The 17,191-nt window shown below is 34.9% G+C and overlaps 2 protein-coding genes across 2 annotated transcripts; both read left to right on the forward strand.

Moving 5' to 3' along the window:
* Positions 1 to 2,187: 2,187 nt before the first annotated feature.
* LOC127079427 (glucan endo-1,3-beta-glucosidase 5) lies at positions 2,188 to 3,772 on the forward strand. Its single transcript, XM_051019809.1, has 2 exons — positions 2,188 to 2,552; positions 2,671 to 3,772. The coding sequence occupies exons 1-2, from the start codon at positions 2,188 to 2,190 to the stop codon at positions 3,770 to 3,772; spliced, it is 1,467 nt and encodes a 488-aa protein (XP_050875766.1).
* Positions 3,773 to 15,056: 11,284 nt separating this feature from the next.
* On the forward strand, positions 15,057 to 16,581 carry LOC127080437 (probable WRKY transcription factor 50). Its single transcript, XM_051020757.1, has 3 exons — positions 15,057 to 15,476; positions 15,576 to 15,725; positions 16,259 to 16,581. Exons 1-3 carry the CDS (start codon positions 15,208 to 15,210, stop codon positions 16,494 to 16,496), a joined length of 657 nt encoding a protein of 218 aa, XP_050876714.1. The 5' UTR covers positions 15,057 to 15,207; the 3' UTR covers positions 16,497 to 16,581.
* The last annotated feature ends 610 nt before the right edge of the window (positions 16,582 to 17,191 follow it).

Genomic DNA, 17,191 nt, shown 5'->3' on the forward strand with positions numbered 1-17,191 from the left:
GCTACTCTTATAAACATTCATCTTAAGATCCGGAAATAGATAAAAATTCCTAAGAATAACCTTAATACTCCAAAGATTCTTAATTGATCGATCAACTAAGATAAGAGTTCATCTACATACTGAAAACAGGAAAACACTAAATCAGAGGTTCTTACCTAAAACCTGAGAGGAAATCTAACTCTACTGCCTTGTTGATCAAACCACTTAGGCCTTCAGTCACTAGCAGGAAGAGAAAAAGGAATCCCCTTTGAATGTTAATTTCTAGGGTTTAACATCCATTAACCAACACAATAAGGTTTCCTGCAAACACACAATCTCAAACCCAAGACCTCCACTTTTCATTGAACCTGAATCTGACAAGCATGTAATCCATAAAATTACAATTAATTGAATCATACGCTTTCTCAAAATCTATTTTAAAAATGAGTCAAGACTTTCTAGGCCTCCTAGCCAAGTCTACCACCTCATTTACAACCACCATACCATCCACCAACAATCTACTTTAAAAAAAAGCTAATTAATTTGGAACAACAAGTTTATCCATCACCCTCCCAAGTCTAATACACAAAGCCTTAGCCACCTACTTATAAATAAATAAATAAATAAAGTAGGCATAAAATCACTTAGTCGCTAAGGGGATTTCATCTTAGGAATCAAAGTTATAAAATAATATGCAAAACTATGAGGAAGCAAAACGATGAAATTGTTGAAGTATAATTTCTAAATTTTCCTTAAATAAGTTCCAAAATCTTTTAAAAAAGGAGAAAGAAAAACCATCAGAACCATGACTCTTACTACCATTACATTTGGCCACAACACCATCTAACTCCTGAAGAGTAAAAGGATTTGTCAGAGCAAGGTTATCCTCGTCAGAAAGAGTGAGAAATACTACTCCATAAAGGGGAGGTTTATCAACATTTGACTCTTTGAAGATATCAGAAAAATAATTAAAAATATCTTGTCTAATCTCAAACATGCTTTTAATCCTACCCTCACCAACTTTCAAAGGCATAAATATGTGTTTATCTTAGTATTACAATGAAAGATACCAAAGTTAATATATCCTTTGTTAGTCTATCCTTCTTTAAGTCATCTAGATTTGATCTCTAGAACACATGGAAATATTTAATTCTTAACAAAGACTAAAACCCTACAATAGAGACAGAAATAACTTCAATCTCCTTTGATAAAGCTCATCGATCTGTCAGAGAGTCCATATTCTTAACCGACTCTCTTAAAATTATATATAATCTATTTATTCAAAATTTTAAGGACTCATTTAAGACGTTTGAATTTCTTCAACAAAACAAAAAGTCTTTTGTCGTTAGATAAGAGTATAGACTAACAAAATAGGACTAACTAAAAAAAAAACTTTATAACTGATTATTAAAACAAAAATGCTTAGGAGCCCCAGTTAATTAGAGGACTTAACAGTGATAGGGTAGTGATTAGGCACATCCCTAAAAATAGCCCTCTCAAAGATCACTTCCCAATGGTCCCAATAAATCCAATCATCTTGAATTCTTGATAGCTTATGAACGATTTTATTAAACTAGTTTAATACAGTTTAAACAAATTAGTTATGAATAACTAGTTCATAAAAAACTTAATAATATACGTATTAGTAGTATTTTATTTCTCTGATAAAAATTTCAAATTGAGAAGCCTATCACCACAGAATTCTCATTCAATTTGGATTAGTCTAAAAGTGGATTCAACAAAAAATGGGGATTTGGAGTGGGATATTTTTGCCCAAAAAATGAAAATGAAAATAAAATGATTTTTTTATTGGCTACACTCATACATTTTCTAATACTTTGTTTATATTTATATATTTAATAAAATAATATCTATTTGGTTCTTTCTCTAATTTTGTTTTTTTGGAAATGTTTTATTTCTTTATTTAAATTATTATGAAAGAAACTACAATTAGAAAACTAACAATGAGTTACACAACTTTTAAAATAACACACTTTATTTAGACTTTGTAACTGAAAACATCTAAGCAAAAACCATATTTGGTTAAAACTTTGTTCAATTCTAGTTGTAACAAGTTATTTTTGTTAAAAACACTTAACATTTTATTCATATAAACCTCTCACATTCAGTTTCACCTTTGTCACCTTCAATATATTTGACCACTTTTGGTTTGGTAAGATTAAAATAAAAGCACTTCGGCTCAAAGCCATGGCTAGAACTAAAGTATCCATAAAAACACTTTTTTTAATACTTTTTCTAGCTTATGGCACCATAAAATGTGTTCATGGGGCTGAGTCCATACAGGGTCTTGGTATCAATTGGGGTGCTCTTGCATCACACCCTATGGATCCTCACATTGTTGCAAATATGTTGAAGGACAATGGAATCCACAAGGTTAAACTTTTTGATGCAGATTCTTGGGTCGTTAGCGCTTTTTCGGGTACGGGAATTGAAGTTATGGTTGGAATTCCTAATGATCAATTGAGTAAATTTGCGAGAAGTAGTTCGGATGCAGAAGATTGGGTAAAACAAAATGTCACCAAACATCTTTATAACGGAGGGGTGAATATCAGGTGTGTATGCACATGCACACATGTGCATTCGCGTGTTACATTATGTTTCTAACATTTAAATTTTATGTTTTTTCGAATTATAAAATCAAATTCTTACCATTGAACTATTTTATTGCAGATACGTGTCGGTTGGAAATGAGCCATTCTTGAAAAGTTATAATGGTTCATATGTGAAGTTAACGTTTCCGGCTATGCAAAATATTCAAAAGGCAATTGATAAAGCCGGGCTTAGAGAAAAAATAAAGGTGACAACAGCTTTGAATGCAGATGTTTACGAGTCTAGTTCAAACAAACCGTCCGACGGTGATTTTCGAGACAACATTCGCGACGATATGAAACAAATACTTCAATTTCTCCATGAAACAGATTCGCCATTCATTGTCAACATATATCCTTTCCTTAGTCTATATCAAAGCGAAAGTTTTCCGAAAGATTTTGCATTCTTTGATACTCAAAGTAGAACAATTAGTGACAATAATGCACAGTACAACAACGTGTTTGACGCAAATTTAGATACACTTGTTTGGGCATTAAGAAAAGCCGGTTACCATGACATGAAAATTGTCGTTGGTGAAATCGGTTGGCCAACCGATGGTAACCAAAACGCTAATTCAAATAATGCAAAAAGATTTTATCAAGGGTTTCTTAAAAAATTGGCTAACAAACAAGGTACTCCAATTCGCCCCGGGTCTATGGAAGTTTATCTATTCGCTCTTTTCGACGAGAATCTAAAGAGTATCGAACCGGGTAATTTCGAACGTCATTGGGGAATTTTTCGCTACGATGGAAAGGCAAAGTTTCCTATAGACTTTTCAGGTAACGGACAAGAGAAATGGCCACAAGAAGCAAAGGGCGTTGTATACCAAGAACACAAATGGTGTGTTCTAAGCGCAGAAGTTAAGAATTTGAGTTTAGTCCCGTCGGCATTAGACTATGCTTGTGCCAATGCTGATTGTACAAGTTTAGGATATGGTTGTTCATGTGACAATTTAAACCTAGCTGGTAATGCATCTTTTGCTTTTAATCAATATTTTCAAACAAGAGACCAAAGTGTTGAGGCATGTAATTTCAATGGATTGGCTAGTATTGTAACAGAAGATCCATCAAAGGGAACTTGCTTGTTTCCTATAGAAATTGAGAGTAGCGGTGACATGGTGACGGCTACGAGGATTGTGACAAGTCTTTTGATTGGATTGTCAATGTTTTTTATAACATCATGAATGTAAGAAAAGTTATGCAGATGGTTTATATCATGAGGCATGATTCATTAATGATGTAGATTTGCCATATGTTTTGTAATTTTGTTTTGGTGGTTTTTTTGTACTGGTGTAGTGCAAAAGGCGAAAGAATAGATCACATGGCATCATCACACGACTCCCTTACTGGTGTAGTGTAGATATGGAGGGATTCACAACAGTATCCCTTAATACAATTATAAAAAAGATTTTTATTTTTATTTTATTACGAGAGTGTTGTTTAAATTTACAAAATTAAGTTAACACTTGAATTTTTTTAAGGGTTTTGTTTAATATATGTTGGCTTGCCATTCAAATAGACCTATATAGACCTATATAAGATTTTTTTTTTGAGAATGCTCTTTTTATTTTTAGTGGTGTCTTCCATATCTTTGAAAATTCAAAAATATTTTTGGACGTTCGGAGATTGCATCTTCGAACGTACTCAAAATCACGTTAATATTCTCTTTTCTTCGTTTCACCCTAATTTTCATAAAGTATTGTTCATAGATGTATACCACTCCGATTTAATTATTCGCTTATTTAATTATTTATTTAAGTTAATTGAGTATTTTATTTAAATAATTATTTTTGAAAATATATGATCTGTTTAGCCAGTGACGGTATTTGTGGTGTTTTGTGTTAATTAATTGAGTTAGTCGTAATTATTTAATTAATTGGAAATTAGAGAGAATATGTAGAATTGAGCCAATTTTAGGAATTAAGAGAGTTTAGTGGTGAGCGAAATAGAGTTGAACTTTAGTTGGGAAAAAATACAAATAAGAGAAATTAAATAAACTAGTATATATATATATATATTTTCCGACAAAGACAAACTTAATAACTTTCATTACTCAAAAAAGGTTCAAAACAAGGAGGTATCACATTAACAAGACTACGCCGATGCTGAGTCCAAGAATTGACCGCCTTAACTAACGTATGGGCAACCAGATTCGCTTCGAGCTTAAAGAACTTAATCTCAAAGTTTGGAAAATGATGCATCAAACTCTTAATGGATAAGATAATAAGACTAAATTCAGACCTACCTAACTGCTTAGAATGAATAGCTTGAACTACAAGTTGGAAATCACTTTCAAAGGTTACATTATTCAATTGTAAGGAAATAATGTCTTGCAAAGCTTCTCTCAAGGCCATGGCTTCTGCTTCAATGGTGGATAACATGCCAACATCCCAAGTCACACTTGCGATAATAAATCTATCCAAATTATCCCTCACACACAATCTCTATTTGTTGTGCCTCTTTCATTATTGAATCCAACGTCTACATTACACTTTAACCTTCCTTCATTTGGTGAACTCCAAACTGTTGGGTGATGAAGAACATTATTTAAAACACTACCTAATTGAGCTGAAAACCAATGTTGCCAATTAAAGAACGCTTGTAAGTCAATTTTCGATACCTCCTCTCGAGGATTATTCCAAACAACATTATTCATATTCTTCCAAAGCACATTAAACATCACCACAAATCTACCAGCATCCCTCTTATGCTCCTTATTATAAATATCAAGAAGAAAGGATTTAACGTCATTAAAAACATGAACACGAGGATCAATTATAGAAGACAAACATGTTGCCTGCCAACATTGTAGAATAGTAGTACAACCAAAAAACATATGCCAATCATCATCCTCTTCATTCTCACAAACCTGACAAATATAAAGACATTGGACATAATGATGACAGAGTCTAGATCGAGACGGTAGGCAGTCCCTATAAATTCTCCATAATAGGTGTTTGGCTATAGGGGGCGCAAAAATATTCCAAATACTACCCCAATTCCTCTCCATCATTCTATTCAAATAATTCATTTGGGAGTTTCTCCACAATCTATATCCAAACATGACACTGTACACTCCATTTTGTTCCTCTTGCCAAATCAGACCATCTTCTACCACGTCTTCAACCAACGGGACCTTAGAGATCTTTTCAGCCACAATATGATAAAGATAACATGAAGTTTTTAATGTAAAGATCATACGCATCTTGCCCTTGAGGGCCATCCAGGCATCCTTCTCCTTTCCCTCTTAGCCAATGTTCGTTCATAACCTTAATATGACTTCCATCACCTATACGCCACTTGCAACTAATCATTAACACATCCCTAGCTTTCCAAAGCCTCCTCCATACAAAACTGAGATTATTTCTAAGAGAGGAAACAAGAAAGGAGGATCTAGAAAAATACCTTGCTTTGAAGACTCCGACAACAAGAGATTAGGGTTTTGTCAACATGTACCAACCTTGTTTAGCCACCATAGCCAAATTAAAGCAATTGAAGTCTCTGAATCCCATACCTCATTCCTTCTTCGTACAAGTTAACGTATCCCAGGATAACCATCTAATCCCTTTACTATTACTACCACCTCTCCACCAAAACAAGTTCAACATCTTCTCAATATCATTCACCACCGCATGTGGAACAATAAACACACTCATAATATAAGAAGGTATAGATTGCAAAACTGATTTTATCATCACCTCTTTCCCTTCTTTAGACAAAGATCCGCCTCTCCAGGAGTTGATTCTTTTCCAAATGCGATCATTAATAAAAGCAAAAGTCGCCCTCTTACTTCTACCAATCATCTATGGTAACCCAACTACGAGTTTGTGCCTAACACATTGTGCACTCCCATTATTCTGGCAATATCATCTTGAGTCGGTCTACTAATATTATGACTAAAGTACACTTCAGACTTGGTCAAATTTATTTCTTGGCATGATGCATTTGTATAGGTCTTAAGCAACTCCATAAGGTGTGACACCTCAGAGAGATTTATCGTGCAAAACAAAAAACAATCGTCAGCAAAAAGCAGATGAGACACACTAGGTGCCCTTATGCAAATCTGGAATCCATAGAGATCCCCTCAAGAAACTGCTTCTTTGAAAAGAGCAGATAAACCTTATGATATAAGAATAACTACTATATATTTTAAAAAGCTAGACAAATGAGGTTGTAACGCCCCAACTTATATTTAACGCATTTTAATTTTTAATTCATGTTACTATGGATTATATTGATTTTGGTTGTTTTCAGAGCGTAAGAGTATTTTGGTAATTTACTAATTATCGGGGTTATGAGATTGGAGATTAAATAAATATTATTATTGGTATTATTGAAAATAATTAAAAAAAATTACTTATTTGATGACAAGATAAAATGGTATAATATATATATTTTCCTGATTAAATAATTATTGAGTTAAATATTTATTTAATTTCAATAATAACTTTATTAATTAAATAGGAGAATTGAGTCTTTGGTGTGAATAGAGGAGAGTTTGAGGTGAGAAAAGAGAAGGGGAGAGTAAGTGGGCAAAAAGTGTAAAATTGAGAAATAATGCCCATATATATATTCTAAAATGTGGAGAGAGCTAGGTTTTTAGAAAATATTTTGTATGTGGAAAAGTGGTAGAGGGATCTGAGACAATTTGGGAAGGAGAGTGGAATATATGAAGAGGAACTCAAAAACTATTGGGAATTACCATCTGAAATTCTGGTGTAGTCAGAATTCAGATGTTATCCACCACGACATGACATCTGATCTAACATTGTAACTAATACAGCAAGATAGTTATTAGCCACTGTACTAATATGCACAGGTTCACAGATGTCACGACATCTCATTCTATGTCGCCCTAGAATGTAAGAACCCCTGGTTCTGTGCTTCAGGAAGAAAGACTCAACAGAAGTCAAACCTAGCACTCACTTCAGTTGTTTTCTTCCATAGTTATCAGCATGATGTCTTACTGTTGATTTGAACATCATCTGTTACAGCATTACAGGTTTACCTTATTTTATAACTGGCACAATTATAACATGCAAAAGGTAAATACACAAGTAATTGTTAACCCAGTTCAGTCCAACATGACCTACATCTGGGGGCTACCAAGCCAGGAAGAAGATCCACTATTAGTAGTATCAATTCAGAGTTAAACTCCCCCGTTTACAACTCATCACTTAATCCCTACCCAATGCAATCTATACCTAGGAACTCCTAGATAGAAACCTCCAGTTTCCATTCCTATCACTACAAATACAATGTAATGTGCAAACACCTTGAACTTGCTTCACAGCTTCATTCAAGAACATAATCACTCTTGCCTACAGGCTTTGAGTGACAAACACTCTCAGGTTTACCACTGAGAGACACATGGTAACCTTCCCACAGATTGGGAGGTTTACCTTACACACACCCCTAAAAATTCATTCTAAGAGGCTTACAAAGACTAGATTACAATCAACTATTTATAACCTAATCACCCAAGTGGATTTGGGCCTTCAGAAATCGCAACAAACTTCTCCTTTGCTGTTACAACATCAGCAGAAACTTTCTGCTACAAACAAGGTCTTCAATCTTTTAGTTCCTAAAATATCTCCAAATTTAGTTCCTAAAATATCTCCATATTTAGTTCCTAAAATATCTCCACATTTAGTTCCTAAAATATCTCAAGACCTCCACAAATAATGCCACATAGGATTCTAACTAATTTCCACATATTAGTGTGCTAACAAATAGGCTATTTGTTAGGTTCCTTAATTGTAGCTTGGTTGTTGGTTTCCTGGATTTTCTCTAAGCTGTTGACTTCCTGAAGAATAGCCCAAGAAAAAGCTGAAACAGAAAACTGCACAACCTACAATTTAGCATATGCTGTCAGGCTTGAATGTCACGACATTCAGCTTGACATCAAGGTCCATATGCTGAGTCTGTTTTTCCAGAAAACAGACTGTACAATTTTGCTGACCTGTACAGGATCAAAATGACCATACTACAGTAACAGCTTACATTAATAAATGTCAAAGTGTCCAACTTAACATTTACACATTTGGCCTTAAGTTAGTTCTGTTATTCTCTTGAAGAACAAACTAAGTTACATGCTGAAGTATAGCAGAACACCACTCTGCCTAATCTTCAGTAGCTGCTGTCAATGATGAATGTCACAACATCCAGTTTGACATTCAGTCAGTAGGCCTTATGCCAGGTCTGGTTCTTCCTTGATAACTAGACTGCAAATGCATACTAAGTTCTAACAGAACTTCTGTTCCTTAGTATCTGTTGACAGGTATGAATGTCACAGCATTCAATAATCCTGTGTTAGCTAGTCCTGCAGTAACTACAATGTAGTCACATATACATGTCATGACATCAGTCAAGACATTAGTGTTTTACCATATAATGCAGCCAATTAAACACCTACACCATCTTTACTGCAATTCAAAGGTAGGAGAAATTGTCTACTTTTGGGTGATTTCAGGCATGTAGTATCCTTACCATCACATCCTTATGGACTTTTATGAGTTTCCCTTATTTTCCCTTTTTGTGATGAATGAGACAAAATATTTTCTTGTCGATTGTAAATTATGTTGGATTGTCGGTTTTGTGTGTTTGCTCTGAGACCCTGATGTCGCATTACGCGAAAAAACCGGCGGGAAAACGAAACAACAGAGCCGCCACCGTGCGTTATTTATCCCAAAAGAGGGAAAGGAAACGCTCGAAGTAAACCTGGAAAAGACATGGTCTCGCGACCAGAGAAAGATGGGTACGGGAGTCGGTTATGCGAAGGGAAGGTATTAGCACCCCTACGCATCTGTCGTACTCGACGGGATCTACGCACAAAAGAATAGAAGAAAGGTTGCTAAAGACTGCTCACAAACACTGCACAAGGCTGAACACAAACACAGAAAGACGAAAGAAACGGGACTCGGCAGGATATCGCATCCTGGGCCTACGTAGTCTGTCAGACACAGACATCAGAATCGACGTAGTTCGGGACGGGGAAACGTGCTCGCTAGGATGTCGCATCCTATGCATACGTATCTTCTCTAACCAGAGAAAGAATCAGAGCACTCGTAGCTCGGCTAACGCACGCCAAACAAAACACAAACAGGAAACTGACTGCCAATCGCTGGACTTATGTCAGACTCCACACAAACAGGCAAACATGGAAACCGAATGCCAATCGCTGGACTTACATCAGACTCCGAACCAACAAACGCACACAGGAAACCAACTGCCAATCGCTGGACTTACGTCAGACTCCATCACACACAAAGGGGTTGAAAAAGAAAAGGGCGCCCGGAGAGATCAGCTCATCTCCTGCCTACGTACCTCATCTGGTATGAGGATCAGGGCGACGTAGTTCCCCTAAACAGGGAAAGAACTTCTAACCTAACCAGCGACAAAGGGAGACACAAACTACTAGGGAGACTACGACTCGAGCCTAGAAGTTGTCATGCATACGATCCCTATGTTAAGGTTTCTATCCTAACTTGCGCAGGAAGCAAGCTATCCTAAACAACACCATCAATCACAAGCATAAAAGCAAGCACACACACTATATACAAACAAGTGTCTCACACAAGGCTAGGCTTTAGTCAAGGGGTCAAATCAACCTCGACAAACAAGCCAACTGGAAAAGGGTGTGGTTAGCTCTTAACCCTAACATTGAGAGTTAGGGTGAAGCAGATGAAATGGGAAATGGGAAATGATTATAACTGTTCTCTAAAATCAACCAACAAATCTGTATTTTCTACCATTAACTATGGAGCTCTGATTTTCTCATTGCACTATGAGAATACGTAGGCACGAGGGGTTTGAATCCTTGGAGAGCATATTAATTAATAAATGTATTTTCCCCATTTATTAAAACCAGTCGCAAGTAGCCTTTATATGATAACACCTATTCATGAAAAGAACAATCAAAACAATTCCTGTTGAGTACAACAGATGTGAGGGGTGCTAATACCTCCCCCTTTCATAACTGACTTCTTTACCCTTTTTCTCTTCCCCTTGAGTTTTATCTATATTTTCCCTTTCCTTTGGAATAAATAAAGTTTGGTGGTGACTTTGTTGTATCTTCGAGCACGCGATGCGCTTAGGTGTTTTTCGCGGCGTGACAGGGTACATAAACTTCAGCTTCTAGTAGCTTTTGCAGGTTTTTTATTGTAGTGTTTCATATTATGCCTCCAATTTTTTCAAATACTAGTGCTCCCTTCTTCACACTCATGCCACGTTCCCTAATGTTAAGGACCTTCACTCATTACAACATCTACTGGCTCTAAGGCCTGTTGGGAAGTGAGGTTGAATTGATGCATCATTTTTGTCGTGACAAAACTTATCACCAGAGCAGTCCTACACAAGTAAAAACATATAAAACGCACAAAAGAGAAAGCCTAGTGTATTATATGCTAATTAAGCTAGAAACAACCAAAACCTAATTAAATTAACCTAATAAAGCATTTTAATACAATATAAAATAAAGTATTAAGGGCTTAAATATCTCACAAATAGTGAGTTATCAACCCCTTAATACATCGAGCAAAAATATTTTGCATGAATGTGCCAACACTGTTTTCAAGGAAGCTCGAGTGAGAAACCCTACCCCATCAAAGAATTAAGTAAGATTAAAAAGAGAAGATTATGTCATTTTCAAAAGAGCCATGAGTATAAGACAAACGAGTGCCAAGACTTTACCTTTGCTTATAGATCAAAAATCCAATATGACCGACCTTACACATTTGATATTACATTTATGTCATATGTTCTTGGCAGACCATTTCATTGTTACTTGCAAAATACACATATTCTTCTTCGAAAATGGAAGATTGAAGTTCCCTATCCGTCCGAGGACTAAGACAAGCAATAAATGATAAAGAATTGTTATTTGGGTTCAAAAGTAAACTTTCCATGTAACCTAACCTCTTCAAATATGGATCCCTATATCAAGGGCTCTTAAAAATGGGCTTACCAACCGAAGTAGCACCATGAATACCTCTCCTCCGCTAACATTAACCAGTCACTCTCAATGATGACATGTGAACATAGTTTCATGAAGTTGAGTTATAAAGGTCTCGTATCTCGCGCCTTTATGAGCAAGGAGAGGTTGGGAAACTAGATAAATACAAACACCTAATGGATGAGCCTTTTTTGGGTTTGGCACGACCACAACCTCAAAGAGAGAAGGTGTATTTCTTGATTTCCTCCTCCTTTGGAGCATTATTTTTTAGTAAGACACCTTATCTGCAAGCGAAGATCAAATGAGAATTGTAAGAACACCCAATTTGAAATGGTGAAGCAAAATGGGAAAGTCCTACATTCTCTTGCCAAAGATCTTGTGCCTTTAATAGTCGCATATACTACCATACATGTCTATATGTATTGTTGCTTCTACTTCCTAACATGACATCATATGGTTTGACTATGTCAACGAAGCCAAGAACTTCCCAAAAGGCCACAAGCTTATTTTTAAAATATTCTTCCTCTTGAGATAAGTCATCAGGTGGCTAAGAAATTATTTTAGTACAAGAACTTGGGGAACTTATCAACACATCTTGGAGATGTGTCTAGTTGGACCTCACAAATACTCGCATAAGCAACCTCGATGAGAGGCGTGACCAAATAATATCGGTTAATCTTGACTTACACTTCAAATATCTTTCTTCCATTCCTAAGGAAGAGTAACCCAAAACCCCATTCCGAGTCAACGAAGCTGCATTCGATATTGAATAGGTCGAAAAAGAGAGTTAGAGTTGGCATACTATTTTCATATTCATACCAATATTTAAAGATCAATCTTCATGTGGTTAACATCGTCTACCTCACAGTCGTTAAAAGGAAGTCAAAGACCTACCCAAGAAAATAAGCACTCGTGGAGAGGAAGAATGCACCCCTCATATTTGTTGCATAATCTCTTGTCCTTTTCTAGGGAATGCACCCTCAATTTAGAGAAAACATCCACCTCGGTGAAAGAACCACTCAAGTATCCTTTAATAACGAGAATGGAAATAATATATAATGTCTCCTAATCCACCCACGATGGCTAGTCTTCATTTCCAGACTCCAGGCCAGTCTAATGACTACCTCAGTCTATTCTTGCTTCACTACCAACAGATAAAAAAGAATGATCATGAGTATAAGCACGCGATTAAGACTCAAATTACCACATTATTCATTAGTAGCGTAACAGTTGAAATCGCGACGATGCATTCTAATATAAGTTTGGACTTTCTTTCTTGCTTAAAATCATCTACATAATCTGGATTTTTTAAAGGCAAAGATAGAAAAGCAAAACCCTTAGTGATTTCCCTAAGATCAAGGTTGACAATAACCATTCCATCTTTGTCAGCAACACCATCTTTCATGTTTTCAATGACAATCACCATAAGAGTCCTGATAAATGACAAGTAAATAAACTAAAAATGGAGTTAGGATCATTACCTTAAATAATCACATCTTCTGGTACACGAAAAGTTAAGTTGTCTGAGCATCGAGATAGTCGTTGGAGCAGATAAAGAAAAATATAGGGGAATAAGCAATGAAATGTGAGATTGAACATGATATAGATTCCCCTAGAGAAAACGAAAATTCTTAAGATCTCACAAGTAAGAGAAGAAAATTGAGACCATATTTCCTTTTTTTGCCTTTATATATTATCAACAAGGGACCCCACGATCGATGATCGAAGATCGAGGAAAATGCACTATCATCACTAACTGTTCCGATTTAGCCTCGATACTCCACGACTCTCAAGTATTCTAAAAATATCACCATGTCTTAAAATCCAGGGGCACATGAAGAGCTTTAATTATGAAGCATTTTAACAACAAGACAAACATTTAATGTGTGTAATCCTGAAGCCAACTACACATATTCTCCGCATCTCCAACCACTGAGTGTTGCATGGAAATCATCGGAAGGATCATGAGGGTGATTAAAAGGGCCAAACTCAATAGTCTTTCATAATCATAACTTTATGAATAAAATCAAGGACTTAAAGGGTAACTGTTTTGAGCCAGCATTGTGATCCAGCAGTAAGGCCGTTCCAATTCAAGCAGCTCAATCAAGGACCTCTCTACATGAAATACAAACAGGTATACCCTCTCTAGAAGGTCATGCACCAGATTTATCTTACTTGCTCATCATGAGCCATCATATCTAGTCAGACGACCTCCCCCACCTCATATCAAGCCAAGTGGGAGCGATTTTAACCTCTCATTGTATATATAAGTTGGGTGACATATAATAACATGTATTCATTCTTGCTATGTTACATCTCTTTGCGCTCACTAACTTAGACATTAAAGTGTTAAACTTGCAAGTACACCCCTGTTTCACCGCATTGGAAGATCTTCTTCCCTTTGCATCACTGATTCTCTATTCCACATTAGAATAATTACTATACATGAATAATTTTTAATAGACTTGCATACACCCAAATTACACCAAGAAGAAGAAAGAAATAGAGACAGAGATGTACTATATGTGATATGCATATTTGTGTCATGAGGAGAGCTCAAAGAATCATCCTGTTGAGTCAAGAAAAACCACATAAAAAATCTAACCTACATTTTTATCCAAAACCTAATACATTAGATTTATGGGTCATCTCATTTATATGTTTCTCCCAATATCACACTTCTAACTCACATTTTTTATACCAACAATCTTTCCTATTCATTTGAATATAGAATTTAATTGATATGTATTGACAGTATAAAATTTTATACTGTCATCCAATAAGAATTCATCTATCTACCATTTTATATCATTAACTTAAATATTCCAGTATAATATAGCAGAATACATGATAATTATTAATTACAATGTAAAATTACATTATCATTACATATCCCATTTTCTCTTAAATATATTTCTCATAAAATAAAAACTTTATCATTCACATACACTGCATATTGACATCCACCATACCAATGAGACAAATCACTTAACCACCAAATATATTGCCAACGAGACTTTAGACACTAAGAGCCAATCTTTTAATAACAATTTATTACTGTATGAGATTACTATAAGTTCAAAAAAGAGAGCTTAGAGAATCATAACATTTGTATTAAAACAACCACATAAAATTAAGTTAACATCACATCTCACCTCAAAACATTACAATACTAATTTATATAAAAAAAACTTATGTTGTTTAAATCCGTTTTTACATCTTAACTCAATTATTATCTATATACAAAATTATTATACGAGTTTGGAGCGCGGATAGCTCAAAAGTGTAAGAAACGATAGCCTTTTGTCTGTTGCAGATTCAACGTACGAGCAGATGGGACCTACTAGTACGTCATGAGAATGACGTCATCTTCACGAATATGATATTGACACGTGTCACCATAAGGAGCCTTCGTTGCATCATCCACGAAAATGTTTGGAAGCATCGTTCTCATTTCAAGCTATAATTAAAAAATCAAGTATATATTAGGATTAAACCATGTACTGTTTTTTCATTATTATTATTACAGATTTTATTAAAAATATATATATTTGTAGTGGTTGCACAATGAAATCCAAATATTATTACTACTAGCAAATCACTCATAAAAGAACAAATTCACTGGCTTCTTCTTATCTTATCTTTAACTGCGTCTAATTACTTGCAATGGACGTTTATTTCCAAAACCCTAACCCATTTTCTGGAGTTGATAATATACCCCCTCCTCTTTCCTCTGATTTCATTAACGTATCTGATTATCTAGTTCTTGATGATGATGTTGTTGCTAATCCAAACTCTAATTGGTCACTAAGTTCAGAAACTCCTGAATCATCGGATAAAGCAGGTTCCATCAATGATATTAATGTCATTAATCAAGGGTTTAGTGATGAGATTGAAACCTCTATCAACAACAACAGCAACAATAACATGAACATGCAAGTGCATGCTTTTCATATTTCTATCTATTTTCTTGCTGACATTCAAATATATGTAGTGATATTAATATATATATTGTGGACTCTTTTGTTTGACAGAAAACGCAAAAGTAGAGGGATGAATGAAACTACAGTGGAAGTGACTCCAAGGGTTACGTTTAGAACGAGATCGCAGTTTGAGATTATGGATGACGGATACAAATGGAGGAAGTATGGAAAGAAGTTTGTGAAAAATAACTCCAACCCAAGGTAATTAGTAATTAATTATATAGTTAACTAATTTACGGTTTATTTTAATTAATAATATTGAGCACTTACACTTTACTGAAAAACATATCCGATATAGTGGTGGTGGTGGGTCTGATTAGATGTATTATCCTATAGATATTTGTGGCGGCTGATATATACAATAGCATGATATGGAGAGGGGACATGGACTCCTCTTGTCATGACTAATTATAAACAGTTTACATCGTTAATATAAATATATAGATCACAATCATACATAGCTGTATCCATATTTGTAATTAAAGTTTAAACCCTACTTGTTGAATTATATAGATGTTTCATGTGTGGTTCTTGTTTGTTTGTCCTTCAATCCAGAAAAGTGTATCAACTTGCTGTTTCAATTTGAGTGTATGTATATGTCAGATCAACTTCCCACTTGTTAAATAATGATGTCTATAAAAAAAATTTAGAATTGTATAATAAATTTTAGATCTAGTATCTATGCAAACTTATGTAGAATTAATAATTTTTTTTTGATGATTATGAACATGCAGGAATTACTATAAGTGTTCATGTGAAGGATGTGGTGTGAAGAAGAGGGTGGAAAGGGATAGGGAAGATACAAGGTATGTGTTGACGAGTTATGATGGTGTCCACAATCACGAGAGCCCCTGTACTTTGTCGTACTACGCTCCACCAACAATGTCTTTGGTGTATTCCAATGAATGGCAACTGCAGCAGCAGGCTTCTGCAAACTCATCATCTTCTAATTATTCAACTAATACTAATTAGTTATGTCTATAAGTATATATGTGTGTATATATAGCTAGCTCTTATTAATAAAAGCATGCGAAGGTTTGATGGAGTTGTTAAGTTATATTGGCTGTAGTAGTAATTTTTTTTTGCTAAGTATTGTCTGAAGTTTTAAGTCCGGTTCTCCAATTTGATATGAATTGTAAGGTATTTTTCGGGTAAGTTCCTTTGTGTCCTCTTTGGATGTTTTTCGGATTTTTGCCCTTTTTGCACTATGGTTAGATTCGAGATTCAGTGATACCTTAGCTTTGGTGTGATATTCATAGAATTTGATGATTTGAAAATCTCAAAATGATGTTTTCTTACAAGGATTTCGTCTGATGTGAATGTGATGAATTAGATTCAATTCTCTTTTTGGAAATGGTTTTTGGCTAAGTGTTATTTGTTGGGTTAATTTTTTGGTTATGGTATTTTTCTCCTCTCTTGGTTCTTCCATGATAGCTTCATCAATTGCTCTCTATTCTCCAAGTCACAGCAATAATAATATTTTCATCCTCATTTTATGACTACTCCTAGTCCCAAATGTAAGTCTTAGAGACCAATGAATTTAAGTTAGAATTTAAAATTCGTATGATGTTAATTATTTATAATAAAAGATTTTATTTTTATGTTTGCTTAAAGTATAAATTGTTACCTAAAAATATAGTTTATATTTGATTAATGAAATATTAAGT

The sequence above is a fragment of the Lathyrus oleraceus genome, chromosome 5, assembly GCF_024323335.1.
Source record: "Lathyrus oleraceus cultivar Zhongwan6 chromosome 5, CAAS_Psat_ZW6_1.0, whole genome shotgun sequence".
Lineage (NCBI taxonomy): Eukaryota > Viridiplantae > Streptophyta > Magnoliopsida > Fabales > Fabaceae > Lathyrus > Lathyrus oleraceus.